Below are 18,612 nucleotides of genomic sequence, written 5' to 3' on the forward strand. Positions count from 1 at the left end.
GCAGGAAAAAAAACATTCCTTAACTTCTTCTCAATTTCAGCAATAGTAGGGGATAATTATCACCTTGCACATATCAGGCCTGTGGCACCTTAAGTGCAGGTTGTGTGTCCATACCTGCCGTGTGAGAAATGCAGGTAAGTGTGAAGCAGTCACTCCCAGTGCATCTGTGATCGACTGGATCGTTCAGCTGTGCTGGGCTGATCCGGATCAGGTGTGAGCACACAGGCACTTTCCTTTTTAATTAGCTAGAGCATGCAACGCCGTGTTTGTGCTGACTTTATGCCAGCTGCAGGAAGGACAGATGATACCTGATTCAGCATAAAGCTTGCTGGTACAAAGTTAACGTACCAAAAACATTGGGTTTTTGAACAAATTTAAATTGGCAGAGTGAGTTCATAGCAGATCAGGTCTCTGCATCATTTAGCTGCATCATTTTTTGATTCAATGGTAGGAGCCTGATGGTTGGATTTACTGTATTAACAAGCTGGCCTTGAAGTACAGTCACAGTTATCTGAACCTGGTCTGAGCCTATGCTGTTGCTGAAAAGCAAGTCCCTAGAGTGGCAATATAGAGATATGTTTGGCCACATTTGCCAGGTCCTTGCTTCTGCTGCCACTGAAGACAGGCACCTGTGTGATCAGGTTATTCAGGGAATTATTCAGATGGAAAAAGAATAATTTCTTGAAGAATAGGTTTTGTAAGTGCTCATTTTAAGAGGATGAAAAGAAGGACCACACCTCTTATATTGACATTGTCTGCCTTAAATGTGTCCTGAAGCTTCATTGTAAGAGGCTGCTGGTGCCAAATTCAAGAATCACCATAAATCAAGAAAATTACTCCTTTTTTAAATACAGGGAAAATAATTGGCATAAATTTGTTTATACAAAACACATACCTGTAAAAATCTTCTGTGTTAAGCAATCATTTCAACATACAGTTATTTGTAAAAGTAGCTTGTGGAACAAAGAATATTCTAGAGAAACGTGCAATATTGGAAGTGCTCAGGCTATGTTCTAAGACTTCACAGAGATCACTTCTCTCTATGCTGTATTTAATTGTGTGTTTCTATAGGGACTTAGGAGCCAAATACTTCACAATCTGATGGTAATAGTCATGAGAGAATGGATATTTACTCACAAGCCTCATATCTTGATGGCAAATCTTATAAATGTGCCAGAAAATTCAGATTTTGATTCCAAGTCAGTATGTTTGACCTAATATGAAATGTTAATTACTGTTAGAGGCACTTTTTTCTTCTCTAACATTGAAATAGAGAGAAGCTATTGATAATAATTGGTTGTGACTTGAAATACAGAGGACTATTGAGATTGAAGAGAACTTATTGAGGAACTGGTGGTTTTCTGGGTATATCTTGATGGCTATAATGCCAAAAGAGTAAAATCATGTTATAGGCTAGGTGTTTGCAAATTCTTACTGTTATGTTGAATGTAAAGTAAGAAATCCAGTCCTTTCATTTTGTTAACTGATCTCACAGATAGAAGTAGAGATGTAGAAGTTAACTGTGTTCAAGGTTCTTTACCGTATGTCTGTTCCTGTGGCCCTAGATTTTCATCTTTCTCATGCCTACCTATACCTCCAGTTAGTTGTAATAACTTCTAAGTACATTTCAAGTATGGTGAGCAAGAATAGGAATTTTTTTCACTTGCAGTCATTACTGTATAGTTTCTTCTGATGCCTCAGTAAGGCTTAAAGGGCAAAGTGGAAATTTTGGACTGAAGTGTTTAATTGTTTCTGTAGACTTCTTGTTATTATATAAAGTGGAAATACATATAGAAGTTATAAAGCAGTTCCCGTGGTGTGGCTGCATCCTAAATAGAGAGTTATGGGGGAAAAAAAATCAGTGGGTACAAGAAAATCATATGCACTGTCTTCTGTTTCAGCAAAATTTAAATTCTTATTACTTGAACTCTGGGAATGGGGATACAGGTGACAAGTTGTCTCTTGATGAGGTTGGGAATCTATATAGAGCTTAACCTTTTCTTTTATTGCCCCCCCCCAAAAGTGTTTCTTATTATTTGAAGTGTTTTTATGAAACAGTAGTAGCAGCCTGGAAGAGTTGTTTTTTCCAGTCTTTCATCTCAAGTAGGGTAGTGAAATTTCATTTAGTTTCATTAACATACTTTAAATGTATTTCTACTTTCAAGTTATTTCTGTAGCACCTTCGAACTTCTTAGATCTATATTTGAAGAGCTGGATCAATTTAAATGCTGAATTTTTCACACCTTGACCTTTACATTACTTTTCTAATTGCATTTAATGCTTCTCATGGTTCTCATTGCTTCTCATGGTTATGAGAAGAAAGCCCTGACATGTCATTATTTTAGGAAACTGTATTTCTCAAGTAATACATGAAACAAGATTTAAGTTTTGTTTGTTTTGTTGGGTTTTTTGAGCCTCAGTTCTCATGAATAGGCCCACATGTATCCTGAGAAATGATGCAGTCCTTCGAATTCACCAGTTAATTTCATAGTTGGGTTTCTTCAAAATTTGACCATGCAAATATAGATTTTACTGAAGCTCACCAAACACAGTGTGCTGGCTGGGGCAGTTTCCAGAAACTTGAGCTTTCTGCTGAGAAGACCTGGCAGCAACTCCAGAATCAGCATCCAGTCAGCTCCCAGAAACTGACAAAAAGAGCAACTCAGTGGGTAATTCCCTCAATGGGATACAGGAAGGGCAATTTTTCAGCTCCTTGGAAAGGTTTAAAGAAATGACCTGATCATGATGCTTGTAAAAGATACTTCTACATAATTCTTGAGGAAGCCTGCACTCATATGTATGTTTTAAGTTATTTTTTGCAATAAGAAGAATAATTCATTTCATGTCTTTCTTTTGCCTTATAAAAACACTAAGAGCCATAAAATCCAATCCACACAAGCACTGAAAAAATCAAAACCTTTATTACAAAAATTCAGATGGCAAAAAAACCCCTACAGTGTTTAATAAGAGGAAACCACTAAACACTGTCCAGCTAAGTCCTCATTCAGAGCAACTGTAGCTATTAACAACGTCCTGTTAGATGAAAATTCATAGGCCTTACAAAAGAGGATAACCAAAACAGTCACTGTTGAACAAAGGTTGCTGGAAGGCTGATTTAAAGGAAAGGGAGAAATCTTGTGACCCTGAGCCTTCTTGCTGAGTTGATGTTCTAGAACTCTGTCAATTTAGAAGGTGTGGAAAGCAATAATTTTTAATCAGCTGCATTTAAAACCAGCATGTACCTGTTTACCTGCAGAATTACAGGTCTTACTGTGTTGCATTTTCTTACTTAAATGTTTGAAAATACTAAGATTGGATGGCATGTGACAAAACTCAGTAAACACATTCTCTTTTGTAAATAGCTGAATGGGGTACTGCAGTGCTGTTAAATTGAAAGGCTGGTCTGAAAGGAGTTGTAGAAGTTTTACATTAATAGAGAGAATTATTTAATACTATTCCTGGGGAGAATGACTTCTTGGCAAATTGGAGGTTTTTTCCATGTTTGCAGCCCAACCTTTAGACTTGTCTGCTAACCTGAAAAAATAAAAAAAATGAGCCCTTATTCTTCTATGTATGACATACATACAAAGATACATTAAAAATACAGGGGAAAGAAGTTTTTGAAGTGTGATCTTATTTTGTATACCGTCTCTTATGACCTTTATCATTGTGAGTTTTGAATAGTGTCTGGTAATAAAGTTAGAGATAGCAAAAATTTTCTCATGTGTCCCCTTAGAGAATGTCAGGTATTGTGACATCTTGTTTCAGCTTTTATACTTTTTTTTCCTTTTTATCATGAATGTGTGGTTTGTTTGGTTGGGATTTTCTCCTCCTATAGCCTGAGAGAAGAGCAAGGATATGCTCTAATTTTCCATTCTTCCTTTGACACTTGCAGCTGAAATAATAAGATAAAAGAGCCTATGAGAAGGTGATTCAGAAAGCTACTTGTAATGGACAGTCCACTAGACCTGTATTGTGCAAAGTTTGCAAGGCAGACTGCATAAAACACTGCTGAACCTTTGAACCCAAAGTTATTTGGTCTTCAGGACTTCTAATACATGTAGTCTTTCAAGTCCTACTTTCAAGAGTTTTAATTGATTTGAGTGACTTCATGCAAGATTTTGCTAAAGGTACTGGGAATAAAATGCTTGGGTAACTCTTTAAAACTTTTCCAGTTTGGTAGAGAATCTTCTGCTATACATTTATTTTCAAAAATACTGGGAGAGAAAGCTCATTTCCTCTGAAAGAGCTACAGGAGCCTTCAGCGGAGTCCTTTCTCTCTTCTGAGGTAATTTGTTGTGCAGTGGCTCACAGTGCTGGCCCACTTGGCTACATGTTACCTAGGAACGAGGTCTGTTCTGGACCACTGAGGCATGTGGTAAAAGCATCAGCGTTAAACTTGACTGACCCTCCTGCTGCCCAAGTCTGTGGGTGCAGAGTTCCAGGACTGGTCATCATTTAAACAAGTCTTGTTAGTTTGGATAGCTCAAGCATTTGGAGCACTAAATGCTGGCTACTCCTTAATGGTTTATGAAGTTCAGGTTAAAACAAGCATATATGAAAGCTAAAATGCTTTATTGTTGTATTTTGAACTGTCATTAATATGAAATGAAGATGTCAAAGTAATGCCATGATAACCTCTTGTGTATCACTGAACTGAGATAATTGCTAGAGTATTTTAATTTGTCCAGTTAAGTTCACAGTCCTTACTAATGGATCCATTAGCTTTTTTAAAAATGCCACATGTTGATCTCATGGAAAAATCAAATAGTCAATATAGGAAGCATGGTTGCTTCAAATTGTAGTTGCTTTGCCAGAAGAAATACTGGCAGCCTCCAGTCAGAGGCCTAATCCTACATTAAGAATCGTCCTGCTTTTTTATTTTTATATTTTTACTGTTACCAAACTGAAAAGACTCCTTCAGAAATACGTACTGTTAAACTGTGTAGTGCAATTCAAACTTTTGTCAATCCAAGTTCTGTTTTTTCCTAGTCAAAAATAGATGAACTTTTAGTTATGTCAAATATGACTTTTATGTCACTAGTCTTTACATACTTCCTTTTTCTTTACTGCAAAACCCTTTGGCAGAGAGTGGACTTCTCTTGTAAATGGATCTGTGATCCAATTTTTGTTTGTTAGTGGTGAGAAAGATGTTTTGATTTGGGGGCTTATTTTGGTTTGGAGTTTTATTTGGTTTTTTATAATTAAGTTTGATGGCTCAAATTCAGTCAGCATACCTTCATGTTAGTTTTGAGATCAAAGTGAATTTTCACTTTGAATTTTTCACTTTCAGTTGCAGCAAGGATTTTTTTTAAAGTTTGCCAGAGATGGCAATTTTCTTCCTCCTGTGCTATAAGCTACAGCTCACAGCACCTTTTGTTTTGTCAAGAACATTTGAAAAGCGCTGCAAACCAATATTGAGTTCATTGAGTTGTGCAAACCAGTTAAATGACTGGCTCTTGACAGCCCCAATGCAGGCTTAAAACAGGAGTTTAGAGCTAAAATCACTGTGGAAAACCTGTGCTTCAGAACAAGGCTCAAGGAGAGCTTGAGCTTTCTCCACAATTGAGTCTTTGGTCGCTTCTGACTTTGTTGCACAGAAGTGGAAGTTTCTGTGAGTTCCATGTGTCTGCTTTGGTAAAATTGATCAGTGTTGTGACCAATCACATGTGCATTTTAGTGTGTTTGGTGTTTTGCACTCAGTAGACTAGTGTTTGAATTTGAGTAGAGAATAGGCTGGTGCACTTAAACCACTCATCTCCTATATTTGACCTCTATAGATATGGTTCTTTAAATTTCTGGAACAATTAATCTTTAGCTGTCATTTTTGATTCAGATATTACCTGTGTCATCAAAATTAGTCAGTTGTATCTTTGCTTTTCATTGCCTCTGTGCTTTCCATTAGTGAATATAAGAAATTCTGGAGTTTTTGTAGGAGGAGACCTCTGACGTCTTTGCACTAATGCTGGAGGGACTAAGGACTGCTTCCTTCTGTATACAGTCCATAGATTTTCTTTTACTCTGAATTGTGAAATAATTGATTTAAGAAATTGCAATTGGACAGACAGTGTCAAAGCTTCTAGAACTCCTCCAGTATTTGTTGGTTGTAGCAGGAAAGTTACCAATAGATCCTAAAATCTCTTGGGCTGCCTTCTGCATGTGTTATAGTTTCTTTTTTTTTCTCTCCATATGTGTATTGAGGAAATTTTTCATTGGAGGGCAGAGAGATTGAACTTAGAGAGCAGGTTCAAGTCAAGGTGTAGATGAAGGATATGCCACTCCATTTAGATAGATTTGGCTGCAGGGTATTATTTTTTTTGCTCCTGAGCAGTTCTAAGCACCTCAGATATTGCTCTGTGTGGCCTTGGATGTGCTTTAATTCCAAAATCTTTTAAGTCCCAAGAAGCTGCTCTTCAGTGTAAGAATGACCTGTTTTCCTAATTTTACAACTGAGCTTTTATCTGCTGTACAAATTCATCTTCAACCACCCCATCCACACTTCAGCCGCAGGGCACTCACTACACATCCATGGTTTCTGAGCTCCTGCTAGCTTGCTCTGTGCAGTAAGTGGCACAGGTGAGTGTCTCTTTTGGATGGCTCCCCTACACAGGAGAGTGTTTCTGGGGGCAGTAGATTCTCCATTTATTTTGAACTTGCTGGTTAACATGAGATCATCAGGAGGGGCCCTAGCAGTGAGGAATGGACCTTCACAGGTTTGCCTTGGTAGCTTGGTAGCTTGCTGCATGCTGAAGGTTACCCCCAGCAGAAGGCCAGCCAGCCAGCTGTGTGCCAGATGACTGCACAGCACACAGCCATCTCACATGAGAACTATTAAATAAAATACTGTGCTACTGACACTTTCTTCAGCTGAAAGCATCAGAGGAATGTTAGAGATGCTGGTGGCTTGTTTTTCCTTTAGTTTTTTTAGCAATCCAGTGCTATAACAACTCTCTGAAGGTAAAATCATTTGTAAAATAAAGGGGTTTGCACAGACTGGTTTCCAGCAAATGTGGGAAAAATATTCTTAGTAATGCTTTCCATATTTGGAGCTCACACTTAAAAATGATGGGAGCATCACTCCTTATGATAGCCCCAATATGATTACAAAGCAATTCTGAGAGTGATGTGGTAAAGTGCTATTCACTATATGAAAAAAAAGTGCTATTCAATATATGAAATTTCCTATTAAAATGTGCTTTGTTTCCTTAACGCTCTAATATTTTTGCTATCTAAACGTATTTGCTGTCTTCCCTCAGAAGAAACTGCCTGTGATTTCCAAGGGAGTTTTGCCTAAGGTAGGGCTTGAAACATCAGGACCAGGAATTAGTGTAATGTGACCCACCATTTGTATTGCTTTGGGGTAAATTTGAGAGAGAAGATTTAACATTGTGTGTGTCATGCTGAGATATTGCAATATCTCGGATGGGTTATTAGGCACCAATCCAAAGGTTAAGTGCAGCAACCACATGAGATGTGGCTTTATCCTTACATGATCTGTGCCCGTGTTCTGTCGTCCTCTGAAATAGGTAATATCCCTAGAATAAAACATGTTTATAAGACTTTTTTGAAGCCTATCCCAAGCTATTAAATGTCATTTCAGTAGAAAGGTGTTTGCTCACATAATTTGAAATCTAGAAATCAATCCTTGTATGTGTGGACTTACGGACGTTTTAAATGTAGATCCCAATGTGCACCAGATAAATATTCACGACCATTGGGAAAGTCTAGATCTGAATTTTCAGTTCAGGATCTTTTCTAATTTACATGCATATATCTTTTTGGGGTTTTATTTTCCATGCTCTTTTTGCTTGGCTTACATTAAATAAAATGCTTCAATGGAGTGTGGTAGTCTAGCATTTGTTTTGCCTCAGGAGTGGATTGCCCCATCTTGCATATCTGGTCAAGTAAATTGCTCTCTTGCCTGCATACTTCAATAATAGTACTGGGCTTTAGACCTTCCTGTACAACCCCCCAGTGAGCAGAACCACAAGGGGCTGGGCCTGTGTGGTGCTAGCAGTCTACTCTATTGTCATGGATGCATTCATCTCCTATTTACATAAATTAATAGTTAAAACTTGTTGGGTTGCTCAAGAAAACTCATTAAGCTTTCAGAGTAGCTGTATCACGAGCACTGTGGCAATCGCTCCCATTGACTTATCTCCTGCTGATTCACTGGGAACCAGTCCATCTCGGGGTCAGGTCCCTAAGCTTCACTGCAGAATTAAACAAATAGCATTTAAAAGAAAATGCAAATAATATGTGCCGTGCAAAGTGAATGTTGGTAAGCTTCCTTATAAAAAAGAGGTCGTGATTAAAATTTTTAAAAATAAAATCCTATTTTTGTCTGCAGGGCTAATTTTCTCTCAAGAAATAGATCATACTTTTTATCCATTTTCTGCTAGTCACTGGAGAATGTTTGACATTGTAAGAGAAAGGTCAGTTTGTATAACCTGAAGGAGGAGGAGAATGTTTAATGTGAAAAGCTTGGTCAGATTTTTATTATTCTTATTTGAATGTTCTGCTTTACTCTTTTAATTTATCCTCTTCACTATACGATTTTTATTTTTCTTTATTTTCTATTTGGTTTTTTTTTTGGTAGATTGGAGAAAGAGAACATTCAGCACAGCGTTAGCAATGAAGCAAAGGCCCGAGCCCTTCAGGCCCAGCAAAGAGAGCAGGAGCTGACACAGAAGATGCAGCAAATGGAGGCCCAGCATGAGAAAACTGGTAGGTGGTAGGGAAAGATTAGAGCCTGGGCACTCACTCACAAGCCAGGCCCACGCCTTACTGTGAAATGACATCAGGAACACCTGTAACCTTTGGCTGGCCGAAGGGAGCAGATGCTAACTACACCGGAGATTCCGAATTACATATTAGTTAGCGTTTAAAAGAGAAAATGGAAAGTATTGCCCACTGTCTGTTGATTTCAGAGTGCTGCTCTCACATCTGCTGCACCATCTGGATTATGAGTTTATTTACCTGTGTTCAAGAAACGTAAAGCTGAGAGAGACCACAACAAAGTAGAAAAACAAAGGGCTTGTTTTTGGCTGGATTTTCAGGCACACATGTTATATAAAGAAAATAGCATCAGAAGCTCTGCGGGAAATGCTCTGAGCTTACAGTTAAAGTCTCCTGAATAGCATTGAACAGTTCCCACAGTACACACATTATAGCTACTCTAAAAGCTTAATGAGTTTGCTTCGGCATCCAAACTGGAGAAAAGCTTTAGCCATTAATCGGTTCTTAATTCACTGTCGCAGCTGGATGTAATTCACTGGCTCCAAATTGATATGTTCCTTTATTTAATCTTTGCAGCCTCAAACATTTTTAGCATTACCATGTGCCTCCCCCACATCCTCAGTCTAGAAGAAAGATGTTTAATCCCTTGCATACTTCAGGTTCTCATAATAGGAGACTTCATTGCATTGACTTAGCCCATCAATAACATCTAACTTTAATCTGGAAGTAAAATGGGTTTTCCAAACAAACAAAAAAGAGCTTTTTGTATTATGAAGTACTATGCCAACAACATTGATAGAGGTGCATATTATAAATAAACAAAAAAAAAGGAATTTTTAAGAGATGAAATCTGTAGCCCATGAGCATGGAAAGGAGGAGGAGTTTCAACTGTTAAAGAACATGATATATTTATGTGTTTACAAAATACCATATTTACTAACCAGTCATGCAATATTTCCAGGAAAACTAAACAACATACATTATTTATAAGGGGTGTTGGATAATACGTAAGGTAGCAGGCATGCTATTCAATTTTCTGCCTTTTTTTAGTATTATCACAGTATTAGAGGACCTTCTCATGTGTTCAGGGAATACAAACAGCTACATTATGGCTTCTGCCTACACTGTAGGAGAAGAAAAGAAGCTCTCAGAATAATTTTTTTCTCCTTTAGCCAGCACATCTGCATATGACCGTGTGTAATTTTTCACAAGAGAAATGTAATTTACCTTTCTGGTGCATAAATTGTCCCACTATACAAAAATGAAACAATATTATGTCTGGATCTGTTTTTATACATCTCTAGTAGAATTAGAGGGAGTTGAAAATTATAGTAATTTATAATGTATATAAAGAAAACCTTGTTTATTATGACCCTACACACATACAAGGAATTTGGGCAAGAGTGATTATGCTTTCACCAATTTTAAAAGCAGAAATCAAAACGATCATTTTGCAGTATCTCCCTTTTGAAAGAATAAAGATACCTGGATTCTAGGTCATGAGTTTAGGTGCAGTCCAAACTGATAGTAACTGAAAATTACTTTGTGAAATGGTTTCATTTCAACTGTCACTGGGCAGTAAGTGTAAATCTTTTCATTTAAGAATAAAAATTACATTATTCATGTTAAGCTCAGGACACAGTAAATAAAAGAACTGCTGTTTTAAGCAGATACTGAAATGAGTCTACAGTGTGAGCATTTGGGTTGCTGGTGTATCCTCTGCACCAGTTGAGCAAGGAAAAGTCTGCTAAAGCATGGCTTGCCAATTTTATTCCTCCTAGAAATGTCAGTGAACTTCTAGCTAAAAAGCAAGCCCACCAGATTAGATATCTAGTCTGCACAGTGATTCTTCTCTTACAAGACCAGATTCAGTGGCAACATTGCTTTAACACTTCAGCTAATTCTGACATGGAGCCTTAATTTGGTAAGTGATGATGTCCAAGTAGCTGAAGTTTAAAAAACATTTCAAAATAGAAGGAACTGGAAGAAAGAAATTAAGAATATATAAAATTGTTTCTATGTTATCTACAAATTTATATAATTGTAATTTCATAGTATCACAATTTTGTGTTTTCTAGTAGAAGAACTGGATTCATTGCTGACCTCCCAGAATACATTCATAGCAAAATTAAAGGAAGAATGTTTTGTATTGGCAAAGAAGTTGGAACAAATGTCAGAAAAATACAGGTTAGTATATTTTTGTTAACCTGACCCTTTTATTACAAGGACATGCTTCTTTATCTTTTTATTTGTATTTTAATATTTATTATTTTTCATTTTGTCCCAGGTATTACATATCATGTCAATGTAATATATGCCCCTTAAAAATTCAGTATAATATGCCCCTTAAGATTTTGTTTCTAACTAATAATTCAAATTTCTTGGACAATTCCAATGTAAAAACCTCATAGTATTTTCTTCCTTGTGTTCATAATCTTAATATGAACGGTAGAAAATTGTTTCTACAATTCAAGTTTATCTGAAGTTATATGAAAAATGCTAAAGATTCAGTAATCTCAAACTGTTGTAATTTTATTTACTCTAGTACTCTTTTCACAGTACTACACTGCACACTGGATATTGTCTATAAAATAATTGTCATCAAAATTGCTTGTCATTGAAGCTCTGATTCTGCTGCTGCTTTTTATCAATCAGTAGTAGATCTAAGTTCAAAGCCATTAAAACCTGAGGAAGAGAGCAACACCTGGAAGTAATAATAATTTAAAGAAATACAAAGCTGTGGAGGTGTCTTGTCAAAAGTTCTGTAAAACAGAAATATCTTCTAAAGATAACATGAATTTTGTCATTCTTTAGCAGAAATAATTTGATTTTACATTTTTAAGTGTAAAAATAGTATCTGTTGAAATTTTATTGGGGGTTCATATTTAGAATAGTAAACTGGACTTCAGTGGAGAGTTGGCATTCTGTAGCTTCTGTAAATTGAATGCAAAGTGAATTTGGTAATTAAGGCTAGTATTTATCGCATGGCAGATGGGAAGTAAGGAAAACACCCAGCAAAGGTAAAATTGGTTTTCAAGACAGAATTCTTCTGCTGGGTGGATTTAATCATCCTTTTGAGGTAATGTAGAGATTTAATCATCCTTTTGAGGTAATGTAGAAGAGGCAGAACTCACTCAGGGAGAGAGCTCATTTACCCCAGTACCCTCTTCCCAGGAATGGTCAAAGGAGAATTTAGGTAGATGACAGACACACACACATATATATATGTCTGTAATAAATAAAATTTATGTTTCCCATGTGTACTGCCTCCACTGCCCATCCTACTTCCCACTGAATATAAAGTGTTGACTAGCTGTTAAGTGTCTGAAGTTTGGAGATGAATCCCATCCTGAGTGTTTGGGGAAGAAATGAGAAACTTGAGAGACTGTAAGCAGTATTCCCATGCAAGTGTTGTGAGGGATACTTGAGAGAGAAGCAAAGAGAATTTTTCCTCTGAAAAAGAAGAGCTCTTCTGCTAAAGTAATGCAAAATGTAAATGGATTCAAATCATATTATTATTCCAGCAATAAAAAAGCACACAGACTTTGTTGCTAGAGCTCACAGTCACAGACTAGTAGCTGTAAAGGATGAAGGAAAGACAGAAAACATACTGTGAAAACACATTATTCTCTGAAAATAAATACTAGAGATTGCCAAGTGTTTCTCCACCTAGCAGCATTAGCTGACTATGTCGAGGACCTGAAAATGGGAAAAGGAGCCCTCTTGCATCTCCAGGAAGTGGTATTTTTTATACAAGAAACTGTAAGGAAGAATGCAGGAAAGTGGTTATGAGAAGTGGTCCTAAAATAGCTTGAGCTTGCCTTCATTGGAGTGGGAGCTGCTGCAATCAGTTACAGGGATAGAGAAATAGGTAGAGACAAAAAAATAGAAGGTAAAAATGAGAACAGCAAGGTGGAACTGGAGGTGGTGGAAAATGACAGACTAATATAGATGGCTTCACAAAGTGATGTGATCAGGAGATCAGATGCAGAAAATTATTTTAGCCAAGTTCTAAATGCATGATGGGCACATATCCCTCAATAGCACCTCTCCAAAAGGCAGTCTTCAGCTCATTGTCACTGAATGTTGTGTAAAACCACATTATGGTACAGAATGCTGTAGTTTTGTCTTCTGCAAAAAAGCAATAATTTGGGGAAGATTTTATAACTTAGTTCTTATGTACATTAATAAAGGCAGATCACAAAGCAACGGTGTACCCTATTTTCAGAGAAAATACTTTTCCATTTTTTTCCATATTTTTGACATTACCATAAATTGAATTTTGGATCTGAATGTGTATTTTCTTGCTGTACTTCTGGAATCTTTGTGCCTTATTTTCCATGGGTTTAAGATATACCTGTGTGCTACCAATACCATTATTTAATTGGTAGAACACTCAAGCTCTTTTAATAACAGATGCAATAGTAAGTTTTTTAAAATTTTATTTCGTTTGATAGGAAGTGCCCATTTGTAACAAAAGACATTTCAAACTTATCTGTGACAACTATGTATTTCTGCAATATCAGCTGAATTATCTGAATGGCACATATATTTTTATATTTAATGCAGGTTTTCTGAGAAATCTAAACTGAAGTTTTTGTGTTTATATGTAAGCTGGAACCATTTTTTGAGCTAGTCCCTACACAGAGAGGTGTCAGAAAGACAATGTCAGACGAATTATAAACCCCTCAAGCTGTGCAGAAACAAGATAGTGTCTGTGAAGGTTTTCGTATGCATAGGCATGTTTAAAAATATAGTCCTTTGTTGATTTCTTCTCTGTTTCTCTCTTGTTTTGTTCTTTTTTTCCCTCTGATTGTCACTGTCTCAGTTTCTAGGTTGTAGATTAATGCTTAACACTACCCACTGTGTATTTGTGATTTGCGTTTTGTAATTAAGGGGAACAATGGGAGTCCATTGGGTCTCGTTATATATAATGGTTGGTTTAATTTGTTTCACTTCTATCTTGTTAATTGTAAATTGATCATTAAGATTTGAATTCTAATCTGTCACCAGGGTTGTGAGTATTGAAGCTAGAGCAATGATCCTGGTTTTAATCACTGATGATGAGAAACAAATTTTATAATTTTGGTACATATTGCAGTTCATATATTTTAACACTGTATTTTATGGTGTTATAAATATTGTTAAATGACTTTTAGTGTAGTTTTACTGTTTGGACTATAATGTATAAATTATATTACTGGTTTGGCAACAGTAGGCATCCAACTGTGTGAGTTTAATTGAAGTAAAGAACACATACCCGGCTGAACTATTTTCCTGCCTGTTTGGCTGACTGCAGTCGTTGCACTCAATACCAGGAGTGAAATGTTTGTTGAAGGTAACTGTATGAAGATGGGGAACAGTCTGTCTGAAGATTTAGTCATTAAAATTAGATGCAATAATACTGCATCGGCAGAAAGTATTTTAGAGGATGTGTTTAATTTCTGTGCAAGTAAACAATTGGTTTTAAGAGCAGGAAAAAGCAGTGTTTAAAAAGCACTGAAATGAAAAAGCTAGTTCAGAGGAATAAATGCAGCATTGCCACCTTATTTTCAAAAATCAGCTCATCCTAAAGATATCCTAAGATTGACTTTGAATTTTGACTATTTAACATTTTCACCTTTTTTTTTTCCTTTAGTATTTAAGTGGTTTGGAGGCTAACCTGTTTGGGTTTTTTTCCAAGATTCTTCCAGCAAAGATGGTAGATAAAACCTTAAAATGGTTTTTAAATAGAAGTTGAGGTATTTAAATAGATCCAGAAGTATTGAGGGGGTTTGTTTCTGTTGTTGCTTCTGCCCCCATCAATTATATTTGATATAGTAACAAGTAAATGAGACTTGGCAAAATCTATTATGCATCCAATTACAAGCATGCATTTTACATTGTCATGCAATGTTGTAGCTTTGCTCTGTGCAGTTTCAAAATAACAATGATTTCATACAGGTCATTTGAGTGTATGAGATCTCAGAAGCACACACAGCTCCGTGACTGCCTGGCTTGTGGGGCCAGCCTGAGTCTGCAGAGGTGCCCCTTCCTGCTGCGTTCAGCTCCAGTGGCAGCACTCCAAATGCCTGCATGCTTCAGTTTCTACTGAGTCCACCACAGCTTATTGCTCAGACTGTTGGACCCAGAGTAGCTCAGATGGAACAACATCAGCACATCCATGCTGTGCCCTTTAGTTGTGCAGGATGCATCAGACACAGTGATTATTGCACAGATTTCTCTAATTTGCCTCTGTCCCCAGCATTGTGAGTGAACTATCTCTGAAGTTCAGCACTGCATACTTTGACATTTCCCCCCTCTCTTTTCCTGCTGTGATACCTTGGGAGCAGAGTTGTTCAAAAGCATTTACACAGGAGTGGTCCTGCCTCTGGCTGAGTGGAATTTCTACTCCTGTATAAATGTGCTATAGCATTCAGTACAGTTATCAGGCTTAGTACAATTGTGGTGGGTTTGGGGTTTTTATTTAACCCAGCAATGTGTGAAGTTACTTAAATATCACATAGAATTATCTGTCTTATCTTAATCTTTGGAAACTGAGGTGAATGAAAGGTATGTTTAAAGATGCAGAGGGAATCATTGACAAGTGACAATGGAAGATTCTTGGTATGCAGTATTGTATTGGACTGGTGTTCTCTCTAATGCTAACACTCTGAACCTTTTAACATGGACCTAACCATTCTGTCCTTCATATGTGCTGTCCTTCAAAACTTCAGTGTCATTAAATACTTGAGTCTTGGGGGTCAGACTCTTAGTTACATGGAAAGGACATTGTGTTAGTAATGTCATAATTAGAATTTTTTTTTCTATTTAACTGTAATTACAAAAGATATTTTAGGAGGAAACAACACTCATAATGTGCTTCAAAGCATCAGGCATTTAGAGCTCTATTTTAGAGACTGGAGATTATGATAATAATAGTTTTAATTAATTCATTACTTACTTTGGTTTCATTAATTATAATTTCAGTAGTGTTTTGGTTTTGGTTGATTTGAATTACTTGATCTTTCCAGAAAGACTTTGGGCACCTTCAAGTGTAATGGAGATTAATAAGTCCTTGTGAAACTTGGAGAATTTTATCACCTTGAAAGTTGCTTCTGCTGTTTCCATGAATGAGACAGTCACATATAAATACAGAAAAAGAAACAGGATCTCCCAGCTGGGAAACCCAACAAATGTGATAATTTACAGTATTCCTACATGGCAAATGCTGTTGCTGAATTTTGCTGGCAAAAAAGGAATGCAGAATTGAATTTAGTCCCGTGTCAGGTCTCTTTGAGCTTCTCTGCAGTGAAACTGTGCTTTTATCCACTGGTTGTCTGTCTTACAGTATCAGTATCAAGTGCAGACTGCATTCACATTGTGTGATAACAGTTGGTCCAGCTGGCAGTGCTTTGTTAATGCTGACATTTAAGTTACTAGTATTTCTGTAAAATGGTCGGTGGAAAAATTCAGTTTCTGCTACTTTCCTATAACATCCTGCCCACTATTATGTATCCATCCAGGAAACTCCTGTGCACTGAAGTTTGATGTACAAATCTATCAGCACAATTCTGATGTATTTGTGTGTGATCTTCCTTAATAGAGCTGTAACTCTCAATCTAAATTCAATTACATACAGTCTCGGTCCAAAGTTTCCTTTCCTAAGTTCTTTTAGATTCACAGATGATACCATGCATTGTTCTCTATTTAAACATGAAAAGATCATGTTGTCATTTCTAGATTTGACTTGTCAATGTAACAACATGTTTTTGAAGGAGGAGTATTCCTTCCTCCCTGCATTTTGTTGTATTTTTCAGAATGTCAGTTGTTGTTGCATTCTGTAACAGCCAGGAAGGTAAAGTATTTCTGCTGTAATTGCAGCATATTTAAGTTTATGATTTAAAGATATATCTGAAGCTTTTTAACCTTGAGATATGGAGTGGCAGATGCCATAAATCAAATTTGCTTGCTTTTGATTCGTACTTTCTGATGGTATAGCAGATTCTGACATGTTCTCATTAACCTTTTCCAAAGAGTTAAAATTGTACAAGTGCATAATGTATATTTTATCACTATTTAATCTGAGGTCTTTTCCTGATATTAAGAAACAGCTCATGCCTGTTTTCCATGGGCTGATGGTTAGAGATGTAGCAAGTAGCAGTCCCAGGTCATTCATGGATCTGGTGTCTCTGCTCACCCGTGAAGAATAGGAATTGCTTAGAAGTGACTAATATTCTTAAAGGCTGTGCTGAGTTTTATGTAGATTAGTGTATGCCTGTATGATCTGCCCCTTGTTTCTGAAAGTTTAGTTAATTTTCCTCTTAGTGAGGCTTTGGGTTTTTATTGGGAGTGAGTGTTTTTTTGGGGGGACGGGTTTATGGGGGTTTTGTTGTTGATGTCTTTTTAATCTGTGCAATGTTATTTTAGACACAGGAGGTTACTATAGTTTCTAAAACAGTACCACTATTGAGAGTTCAACCTGTGAACTGTTGAGAGTTCAACCTATAAAACGGAGTAAAGGTTGAACAAGGTTTTAGTAACTGTTTTTTAAAATGAAATGTTAGCTTTTGCTAATAAAGAAGTTAAAATGTGTTTTCAAGATGTTAGCCAAATTCTTGTTTAACAAGTATGAATTTACATTTATTGATCTTATTTAACATAGATGCATAATGCCAAATGGCATGCCTGTTTAAATTAGGCTGAAATTAGCACAGCCAACCTATAATTGAGTGATTGCCAGTGGCATATTTAGAAGATACCCACCCAGTATCATATTCTTTTGTCTTGAGATTATCTGAAACAGCATTTTGTTTCTGTAAGTTCTAGTAATAGCTTATGCTTTACATATAAATGTATGGAATTTTATAAATGGTGAAGCCACATATTGATGGCACACTGCAGGATAAAATCTGACAACATCCATCATCGCTTTGTTTTACTTCTGTAGATCTGAAGTCAACCAGCTTAGTCAGGAAAAAGAGTATCTTCGTGGCAGATTGGAGAAGATGCAGAAACGGAATGATGAATTGGAACAACAATGTATCCAGCATGGGAGAATGCATGAGAGAATGAAGTCAAGGTAGGAGGTCCTGTTAATCTGTCAGTATGTGATATGCTCAACTGTACCAGTCGTGTTGTGTAAACATAAAAATGACACGAGGTTGTGTGAAAGTAATATTCTTTCCTTATGAAATGACCACTCCTTCCCCCTCCCCAACCATTCTGTCAAGTTGTTTTTTTTAACATCTTTTGCTTGTGCCATTTTGGATAAATAAAAGGAAAGCTTGAACAACATAGTCTTCCAAAGAATTTAAACCTAGTACATATGTGTGTGGGCTGCTTCGGCTGTTCTCTGCTCTAACTTGTATGAATAGTCTTACCATTTAAAAAAAAAAGGGGGGGGGAGCTGGGAAGGAAGGAGGGAAGAGGTTATTCAGTGATGTGAATGTAGAGTACAGATGTGTGTTCCATTATGCCATGTAATAGTTGTATTTTTGGGGTTTACCATCATTTGTACAAACAGACAAATTTTACTGAAAATCACAGTAACCAGAGAAATACCATTTCCAGGCACCACTAGCCTTTCAGAGAAGCAGTGACTTCCTCAGGATGAGCTGGGAGCAGCTGCAGCAAGGCTAGTGTGAAATATTTTCACCAATATCAATTGACTGTTCTGGCCAGAGTCTCCAGACTGATAATGGCTTGTGCTGTGATATGGATTAGATTTCCTCAAAGATCACTGTGGAGTCTTTTCCTGTTGGTTCCAGAAAGTTCATCTACGCTTTCTTGTTCTGCTTTCCACTCCACATTAAGTGTAACGGGCACTGGAGGTCGTTTTGACATGCTTGTGGTGGTAGAGGATGAAGTAAAGGCTGAGACGTAACTCTGCAA

General features: G+C 36.8%; 1 protein-coding gene across 1 annotated transcript in view; it reads left to right on the plus strand.

Moving 5' to 3' along the window:
• SDCCAG8 (SHH signaling and ciliogenesis regulator SDCCAG8) overlaps nucleotides 1-18,612 on the plus strand; it is a 104,751-nt gene that overhangs the window by 48,433 nt on the left and 37,706 nt on the right. Inside the window, exons 14-16 of the mRNA XM_058800741.1 lie at nucleotides 8,600-8,727; nucleotides 10,818-10,926; nucleotides 17,669-17,800. Coding sequence (XP_058656724.1) covers nucleotides 8,600-8,727; nucleotides 10,818-10,926; nucleotides 17,669-17,800 — 369 coding nt within the window. The remainder of the gene's footprint in view (nucleotides 1-8,599; nucleotides 8,728-10,817; nucleotides 10,927-17,668; nucleotides 17,801-18,612) is intronic.

Source organism: Ammospiza caudacuta, chromosome 3 (assembly GCF_027887145.1).
Source record: "Ammospiza caudacuta isolate bAmmCau1 chromosome 3, bAmmCau1.pri, whole genome shotgun sequence".
In the NCBI taxonomy this organism is placed as follows: Eukaryota; Metazoa; Chordata; class Aves; order Passeriformes; family Passerellidae; genus Ammospiza; species Ammospiza caudacuta.